The sequence below is a fragment of the Salvelinus sp. IW2-2015 genome, linkage group LG11 (assembly GCF_002910315.2).
Source record: "Salvelinus sp. IW2-2015 linkage group LG11, ASM291031v2, whole genome shotgun sequence".
In the NCBI taxonomy this organism is placed as follows: Eukaryota; Metazoa; Chordata; class Actinopteri; order Salmoniformes; family Salmonidae; genus Salvelinus; species Salvelinus sp. IW2-2015.
Window position 1 is genome coordinate 24,308,485 of NC_036851.1, and position 9,536 is coordinate 24,318,020.

At 42.7% G+C, this 9,536-nt stretch overlaps 1 protein-coding gene across 1 annotated transcript; it reads right to left on the bottom strand.

The window, feature by feature from the left end:
* Nucleotides 1–47: 47 nt before the first annotated feature.
* On the bottom strand, nt 48–5,057 carry psma5 (proteasome 20S subunit alpha 5). The gene is made up of 10 exons (XM_023996495.2): nt 4,955–5,057; nt 4,616–4,660; nt 4,073–4,139; nt 3,167–3,293; nt 2,777–2,844; nt 2,426–2,533; nt 2,169–2,227; nt 1,862–1,964; nt 917–1,003; nt 48–598 (listed from the first exon to the last, which is right to left on the bottom strand). Exons 2-10 carry the CDS (start codon nt 4,642–4,644, stop codon nt 521–523), a joined length of 726 nt encoding a protein of 241 aa, XP_023852263.1. The 5' UTR covers nt 4,645–4,660; nt 4,955–5,057; the 3' UTR covers nt 48–520.
* Between the last annotated feature and the right edge of the window lie 4,479 nt (nt 5,058–9,536).

The following is a 9,536-nucleotide window of genomic DNA, read 5'->3' on the forward strand; positions in this document are numbered from 1 at the left end:
ACCGTCAGAAGTACACACACCATGGAGGAAATGACACAAACCACACCTTTTAGAATACATCAGTTTTATTTAGGCATTGATCCATAACAAAAAGTACCCCCCTTTTTTAATGTCAGAGCTCTAAGCACTGATCTGACCGATGCCTCTACAGCACTGTAGAAATCATTTTAGTCATGTAGCAAATGCTTTGAGAGCCATTTATGGGAGCAATTAGGGTTAAGTGCCTTGCTCAAGTGCACATCAACTGATGTTTCACCTGGTCTGCTCGGGGATTCTAACCAGCGACCTTCCAGTTACTGGCCCAACGTTCTTAACCACTAGGCTCCCTGCCCCCCCATTTCCAGAGCCAAAATAAGAAAAAAAATATAACACATTACAAAGAGTTGCCTCCCTTCCACACAAGGAACCAATGAAACTAGCGAGAGTGCTGATGGGAAATGTAGTTGTAGATGTGTGGTGATCCTCAGAGCCCAGGTGGATTACCTCTGTGCTGACTAGGCCCACAGAGCACCACTCTGCTCTAGATGTCCTTGATAACATCCTCCAGCTCTTCTTTGGAATACATGTGGAAGGTCTTGCCTGGCTCTATTGTAGCCAGCTGAAGGGGTGAGAGAAGGTCAGCACACAAATAAACATGTGATGAGTGATATGTTTTGGTTCATTGCTGCCCATCACCCTAACGATAGCTGGTACACCAGTAAAACAGGAATATTAGTCCCTCTTGGACTAAGGCTCAGCAGACATGAATTTATGGTAAACAATACAATATGACAATTGCGTCTACAATATGACCAGACGTCTGGTAGGCTTAGTGGGGCTTACACCATATTGCTTAGATTCAGCAACTTCCACATCTACAATAGATGTCTCGACTAGAAGTAGGGTCAGTGGTTGAGACTGAAGGATTAGAGCTCACCTCAATGTTGGTGGCATTCAGCTTCTCCTCCATCACCTGCTTTAGGATGGTGAGGGATGACTTGATGGCCTCTTTTAACGTCATGGACTGGAGAGGCCACCCAGAGAGAAAACAGAGGTCTTGGTTAATAAATAAAATAAGGTCGTCACCCCTGTGATAGGATGGAGAATGAAACCGACTGACAATCTGGTGGAGTTGGGGGTGGCGACAGAGGAAGTAATGAAGGACAAGGTTGGGGGGCTGTCTCTTATACACATCTAGATGTGTATAAGAGACAGGGGGGACGGAGGAAGTAATAAAGGAGAAGGTTGGGGGGGTGACGGAGGAAGTAATGAAGGACAAGGTTGGGGGGTGGGAAGTAATGAAGGACAAGGTTGGGAAGTAATGAAGGACAAGGTTGGGGGGTGGGAAGTAATGAAGGACAAGGTTGGGGGGTGGGAAGTAATGAAGGACAAGGTTGGGGGGTGGGAAGTAATGAAGGACAAGGTTGGGGGGTGGGAAGTAATGAAGGACAAGGTTGGGGGGTGGGAAGTAATGAAGGACAAGGTTGGGGGGTGGGAAGTAATGAAGGACAAGGTTGGGGGGTGGGAAGTAATGAAGGACAAGGTTGGGGGGTGGGAAGTAATGAAGGACAAGGTTGGGGGGTGGGAAGTAATGAAGGACAAGGTTGGGGGGTGGGAAGTAATGAAGGACAAGGTTGGGGGGTGGGAAGTAATGAAGGACAAGGTTGGGGGGTGGGAAGTAATGAAGGACAAGGTTGGGGGGTGGGAAGTAATGAAGGACAAGGTTGGGGGGTGGGAAGTAATGAAGGACAAGGTTGGGGGGTGGGAAGTAACGGGGGGGGGGGGGGGTGACGAGGAAGTAATGAAGGAGAAGGTTGGCGGGTGATGATAATGATAGCAACAGAGGAGAGGGAGATGATGCCTGAGAGAGGGATGGTGGTACCTTGTGGTAGACCTCCTGCAGAGAGCTCTGGGCTCCCTCAGAGGCAGAGCCGATAGCCCGGGCATCACACTGGACAAAGGTGCCTGATGGGTCCATGTGGTACCTACACACACACACAAAGTTGAAAAATCAGGGGGTGTAGAAATTCAAGAGACATTTCACCATCTGATGAAGACTGAAGGTTTGGTTTTCTCATGAAAACTCAGCACAAGTCCTGGATTAGAAGTGAGGTATGAGAGATTTTGCCCAAACCAATTATATCACACTAAAACAAAGTGTTAAATGTATGTTGAATAAATTAACGTACAGCTGGGGCCCTTTCTCATCCAGTCCACCAAAGAGAAGCGCTACACCGAAGGGTCGGCTCTGAGGAGAGAACCACAGTGAATGAGTACAGTGTGACGCCTCACAGCTGTGGGAGAAATAAGTGACAACTAGCTGAAAAAGTGCTTTCAACCTCGAACAGTTTCTATGAATTAATACATCACTGAATTAATAAAAAGGTGAGCAATACGCAAGTGAGTTATCTTCGAGGTTTTGTCTCATTGTTCTGTGATCACTAACCATGGCTCCAGGGTCTGCATCCTCCTCTCCAAACTGCAGGGCCAGGTTAGACACGGCCTGGGTCACACTCTCCACTGTCATGGTCTCGTTGTAGGTGAACCAGTGGTTCTGGAAGGGGACAAACAAAGCAGGGTTAAAAAGGAAAGAAACTAAAAGGCTTTACATATCAAGTAGTTGAGGATCTAAAATGCTTTACTTTATGTTGTACAAAACTGCTTTACAAGTAGTTCACAATGTAGTGTGCATCTCATAAGTGCAAACATCAGCCATGTGTTCATTTTACCTCGATAGTGTAGTAATGTTCAGTTTGAAAATGCACCTGTACTTGAATTCAGCCAACTCAACACTTACCTGTGTCTCCACTCTTGCTTTGTCGATAAGAGTCTTGGCATCAGCTATCAAGCCACTCATAGCACAACCTTTGAGAAGAGACGGATGCTCAAAACACATTTTCAAACCTTGAATACTAATCTCTGAAACACGGCCTACAGAAGGCCTCTTTTACACAGTGGTACTTATCTTAAAAATAATCTCTGATACAAAAATATGTTGAGCCTATAGAAATTATTCTGACTGCCTCATCCAGTTACCTTTCATTTTCCCAGAATGATTGAGAACACTTGTTTTCTCCATAGACCAGTCAGGTCATGCGTTATACAAACAACCTGAGCTCCGATAAGTGTTCACGTCTGTGTGTTTGACAGTGTCTGCCCCTGCCTAGTCCCTTCTCTGGCTGCTTACCGATGTGGGTGTCGATCTCCACAATCTTCTCGATGCTGCTTGGCTCCATTAGAGGAGAGGTTATCCTCTTCTCCACGGCCAGACACACCCCCTCAGACGTCTGGATGCCAATGGCTGTGGAGCCCAGCTGAGAGACAACAGGTGTTCAGACTCTTGTTGATAGAAATGTCATATACAAAGATGACCAGCTGTCCCCAGTCCCGCCCTCTGAGCTTTATACTTCAGTACTGTATTGTTATGTAGCCTAGACTGTTGTCTTACTTCCATAATGTGACATTTGAATTGTCCGTTTTTTTATATTTCTCTACTACATATTCTATGCTAATATACCTTGACTTACCATTCACTAGTATTTAAGATGGCTGCACTTGTTACGCACAGCAGTTGTGTACCTAAGTGTGTCTACTTTATTTTACAGCACCAATTAAGGCATAAATGGGGCGGCAGGTAGCCTAGTGGTTAGAGCGTTGGGCAAGTAACCGAAAGGTTGCTAGATTGAATCCCCGAGCTGACACGGTATAAATCTGTCTTTCTGCCCCTGAACAAGGCAGTTAACCCACTGTTCCTAGGCCGTCATTGTAAATAAGAATTTGTTCTTAACTGACTTGCCTAGTTAAATAAAGGTTAAATAAATAAATAAATATGGCCAAAACATGCCATTTTTGTTTAGCACCTTGCCCTGTCACCCTTAGTATTATTCAATTAAGTATAATATTTTTTTACATCTCGGGGTCCTTGGGTTATTCTTTTACATGCTTTGAGTGAGAGTACCTTTTGAACTCTATATACAGAGATGACACACAAGGTTGCCTATTTTCCGTGACAGTCTTTCCTGAGGAAGCTATTATTGAAGGTGAAGTGTAATGGTGTATTCTTGTGATATTGAATTTGATGTTTTGAAAATACCTTAATCGCCTCAATAGCATATTCCACTTGGAACAGTCGTCCCTCTGGAGAAAAGGTGTTTACTCCTCTGAAAAAAGATGATAGATTTAGTGCCCTGAAGTTCCAATAGCTATTCCGTCAGTCCTGTAAAGGTTAGAAGAGCTTTCTAGATGAACTAAGGTAACGGGGTAACGTAAACTTCATTCTCAGCAAAAAAATACACCAGTCTGGAACACGACCATTTTGCAATTAGTTACTGTAGCTAACTAACTTTAGCTAAGTGAAAGTGAAAGAAACTAACGTTAGCTAGCTAGCGTTATACAGCAAACTATCACGGCAATTTCAGTGACATATTATAGTATACCATTAAGGAATGATTAATACGCAGATGTTTACCAGACATAAGTGCACAAACCACATAGCAAGCACTAGCTAGCTAACTAGATAGCGAGCTAAATAAAATTGTACTGTGCGATGGTACGTATGGAAGTTAGCTACGTTAATTGTTAGCGGCTAGTTAGCTAGCCCGATGTCGTGACAATGCAATTCCGTGTATTAACTTACCTGTCGTACTCCGATCTCGTCAAAAACATCTTAAAGGTTTTAGATCTGTAAACAAAAACACTTTGTTGAAGAGACGCGATTGGGAACATGCAATTAAAACACAAAATGTAGCGTTAGCTCGTGTGTGGGAACTTGCAGATAGGTAGTTAAGATCTGTGTACAGCAGTAGCTACATTAACACCACCGGCATTGGTTCAAAAAGTTAGAGCTAGCAAACTACATTTCAGGGGTAACGTTACACGCTACGATACTTTTACACAACATTATGTATGATTCATACAACTATAATGGAAAATAATGTTGGATTCGCAGTCAAGAAAGAGAATACTATTTGCCTACCACCCGCTCTAGATCGTAGAATGAGTTCGCTTGTTTCTACAGGAAGCGTGTGCGTGCTCAAACACACTGAGAGGGAAATGCTTCCTCTTCGTCTTTGATGAGGTTTAAGGGTGGTTGGCATCCAATATGTTTCATTACCGCCCCCAACCGGACTATAATATAAATCCATTATACTTTGTGACACAATATGGGAAAATAAAAAAAAAGGAAAAAAATAAAAACTCATTCTAACTAACCCTACACTCATTAAAAACCCACTACCCCATTCCACTACATTGACACTATCTGCTCTTGAACCAATTACTTCTCTGCAGCTGTCTATTTTCTGTGATATACATTCCATTTCTGCGGTACAGTTGATAACCATTGCTATAAACGCTAAGAAGCCTTACTGAAGCATACAGTATTCAGACACCTTGACTTTTGTCCACATTTTGTTACGTTACAGCTATATTCTAAAATTGATTAGATACATGTTTTCCTCATCTATCTACACACAGTACCCCATAATGATGAAGCGAAAACAGGTTTTTCGAATTGTTTGCAAATTTATATTAAAAAAAACAGAAATACCTTATTTACTTAAGTATTCAGACCCTTTGCTGTAAGACTCGAAATTGAGGTAATGTCAAATCAAATGTTATTTGTCACATGCGCAGAATACAACAGGTAGACCTTACAGTGAAATGCTTACTTACAATGCTTAACCAACAATGCAGTTTTAAGAATAAAAAGAAACTATGAATAAAAATATAACACATAATTAAGGAGCAACAATAACATAACAGTAATTAGGCAATATACAGGGGGTTCCGTTACAGAGTCAATGTGTGGGAGCACCGGTTAGTCGAGGTAATTGAGGTAATATGTACATGTAGGTAGAGGTAAAGTGACTATGCATGGATAATAAACAGAGAGTAACAGAGAGTAGCAGCACAGAGAGTAGCAGAGAGAACAGTCTATTTCTATGGCTCCTGGAGTCATAGAAATAGGAAGCTTGGCCCCAATGATGTACTGGGCCGTACGTACTGCCCTCTGTAGTGCCTTGCGGTCGGAGGCCGAGCAGTTGCCATGCCCGGAGGTGATACAACCAGTCAGGAGGCTCTCGATGGAGCAGCTGAATAACTTTTTGAGTATGTGAGGACCCATGCCAGATCTTTTCAGTCTCCTGAGGGGGAATAAGCATTGTTGTGCCCTCTTTACGACTGTCTTGGTGCATTTGGACCATGATAGTTTGTTGGTGATGTGGACACCAAGGAACTTGATCTCTCAACTCTCAAAAAGCTCTCAAGTTGCATCCTGTTTCCATTGATCATCTTTGTGATGTTTCTACAACTTGATTGGAGTCCACCTGTTGTAAATTCGATTGATTGGACATGATTTGGAAAGGCACACACCTTTTATATAAGGTCCCACAGTTGACAGTGAATGTCAGAGCAAAAACCAAGCCATGAGGTTATATGAATTGACCATAGAGCTACGAGACAGGATTGTGTTGAGACACAGATCTGGGGAAGGGAAGCAAAACATTTCTGCAGCATTGAAGGTCCCCAAGAACACAGTGGCCTCCATCATTCTTAAATGGAAGAAGTTTGGAACCACCAAGACTCTTCCTAGAGATGGCCGGCAGGCCAAACTGAGCAATCGGGGGAGAAGGTCCTCAGTCAGGGAGGTGACCAAGAACCCGATGGTCACTCTGACAAACTCCAGAGTTCCTCTGTGGCGATGGGAGAACCTTCCAGAAGGACACCATCTCTGCAGCACTCCACCAATCAGGTCTTTATGGTAGAGTAGCCAGACGGAAGCAACTCCTCATTAAAAGATACATGACAGCCCGCTTGGAGTTTGCCAAAAGGCACCTAAAGTACTCTCAGACCATGAGAAACTCTGGTCTGATGAAACCAAGATTGAACTCTTTGGCCTGAATGCCAAGTGTCATGTCTGGAGGAAACCTGGCATCATCACTACAGTGAAGTATGGTGGTGGCAGCATCTTGCTGTGGGGATGTTTTTCACCGGCAGGGACTGGGAGACTAGTCAGGATTGAGGGAAAGATGAACGGAGCAAAGTACAGAGAAACCTGCACCAGAGCGCTCAGGACCTCAGACTGGGGTGAGGGTTCACCTTCCAATAGGACAACGACCCTAAGCACACAGCCAAGACAACGCAACAGTGGCTTCGGGACAAGTCTATGAATGTCCTTGGGTGGCCCAGCCAGAGCCTGGACTTGAACCCGATCGAACATCTCTGGAGAGACCTGAAAATAGCTGTGCAGCGATGCTCCCCATCCAACCTGACAGAGCTTGAGAGGCTCTACAGAGAAGAATGAGAGAAACTCCCCAAATACAGGTGTGCCAAGCTTGTAGCGTCATACCCAAGAAGACAAAAGCTGTAAACACTGCCAAAGGTGCTTTAACAAAGTACTGAGTAAAGGGTCTGAATACTTATGTAAATGTGATATTTCTAGAAACCTGTTTTTAGTTCGTCATTATGGGTTACTGTGTGTAGATTGATGGGGGGAAGACAATTTAATCAATTTTAGAATAAATCTGTAACGTAACAAAATGTTGAAAAAGTCTGAATACTTTCCAAATGCACTTCTACCATGTAAAATAATAGTGAAGACATCAAAACTATGAAATAACATAGGAATACATGGAATCATGTAGTAACCAAAAAAGTGTTCAAAAAAATCTAAATATATATTATATTTGAGATTCTTCAAAGTAGTAACCCTTTGCCTTGATGTCTGCTTTGCACACTCTTGGCATTCTCTCAACCAGCTTCATGAGGTAGTCACCTGGAATGCATTTCAATTAACAGGTGTGCCTTGTTAAAAGTTAATTTATGGAATTTCTATCCGTCGTAATGTGTTTAAGCCAATCAGTTGTGCTGTGACAAGGTATGGGGTGTGGTATACAGAAGATAGTCCTATTTGGTAAAAGACCAAGCCCATATTATGGCAAGAACAGCTCAAATAAGCAAAGAGAAACGACAGTCCATCATTACTTTAAGACATGAATGTCAGTCAATCCGGAACATTTCCAGAACTTTGAAAGTTTCTTCAAGTGTAGCTACAAAAACCATAAGCGCTGTGATGAAACTGGCTCTCATGAGGACAGTCACAGGAAAGGAAGACCCAGAGTTGCCTCTGCTGCAGATGATAAGTTCATTAGAGGTAACTGCACCTTAGAAATTGCAGCCCAAATTAATGCTTTACAGAGTTTAAGTAACAGACACATCTCAACATCAACTGTTCAGAGGGGACTGCATGAATCAGGCCTTCATGGTCGAATTGCAGCAAAGAAACCACTACACCAATAAGAAGAAGATACTTGCTTGGGACAAGAAACACTAGCAATGGACACAAGACCGTGAAATCTGTCTTTGTGAGATGCAGAGTAGGTGAATGGATGATCTCTGCATGTGTGGTTCCAACAATAAAGCATGGAGAAGGAGGTGTGATGGTGCTTTGCTGGTGACACTGTCTGTGATTTATTTTAGAATTCAATGCACTCTTAACCAGCATGGCTACCACAGCATTCTGCAGCGATATGCCATCCCATTTGGTTTGCGCTTAGTGGGACTATCATTTATTTTTCAACAGGACAATGACCCAAAACACACCAGGCTGTGTAAGGGCTATTTGACCATGGAGAGTGATGGAGTGCTGCATCATATGACCTGGCCTCCACAATCACCCGACTTCAAGCCAGTTGAGATGGTTTGGGATGAGTTGGACCGCAGAGTGAAGGAAAAGCAGCCAACAAGTGCTCAGCAAATGTGGGAACTCCTTCAAGACTGTTGGAAAAGTATTCCTCATGAAGCTGGTTGAGAGAATGCCAAGTGTGTGCAAAGTCGTCATCAAGGCAAAGATTGGCTTCTTTGAAGAATCTAAAATCTTAATTATATTTTGATTTCTTTAGCACTTTGTGTATGTGTTATTTCATAGTTTTGATGTCTTCACTATTATTCTACAATGTAGAAAATAGGTATTTTTTTTTACTTGAATGAGTAGGTGTGTCCAAACGTTTGACTGGTACTGTACATGTGTTTGTGACCAAATGCAAGTCAGACTTTGAAATCAGAATCACCTTTACTCACCAAATATATTTGTATATTTGGTCCATGTACAGGAATTTGACTCAGTGAATTGTAGCTGCTACGGAGTTACAGACAGACAATAACAGACAGACAATAAACAGACAGACAATAGACTGAAAGTACAGACAAAATACACTGTAGATGCAGAATTTACACAATCCACATACAGTATGTACACTATGGGCACTGAAGCCAAAAACTACAGACTATACTAACAACGTATAGATCTGCACAGTAAAATAGCCTATAGTCATGCAGAGCAAAAACTTATGAGAAAGGCAACAAAAAAATTTAATACCTTATGCCCATGTAATAGCATTTAAGTCTACGACATAACCGGTGTACTGAAACCACTCTGTGGTTGTATGTGATAGCCTTTCAGTAGGCAGGTGAAGTAATGACCATACTGCTTAGACCTTCTTGATCCTTTCCCATCTACAGCAAGTAGGGCCTAGGGATAGATTCAGTATTCAGAACAC

Coding starts and splice junctions, on each gene's coding strand:
- psma5 (XM_023996495.2), bottom strand. CDS start 4,644: ATGTTTTTGACGAGATCGGAGTACGACAG. Junction 3,294..4,072: donor ATGCTATTGAGGCGATTAAG/GTATTTTCAAAA, acceptor GTTGTCTCTCAG/CTGGGCTCCACAGCCATTGG. Junction 2,228..2,425: donor ATGCAGACCCTGGAGCCATG/GTTAGTGATCAC, acceptor TTCTCTCCTCAG/AGCCGACCCTTCGGTGTAGC.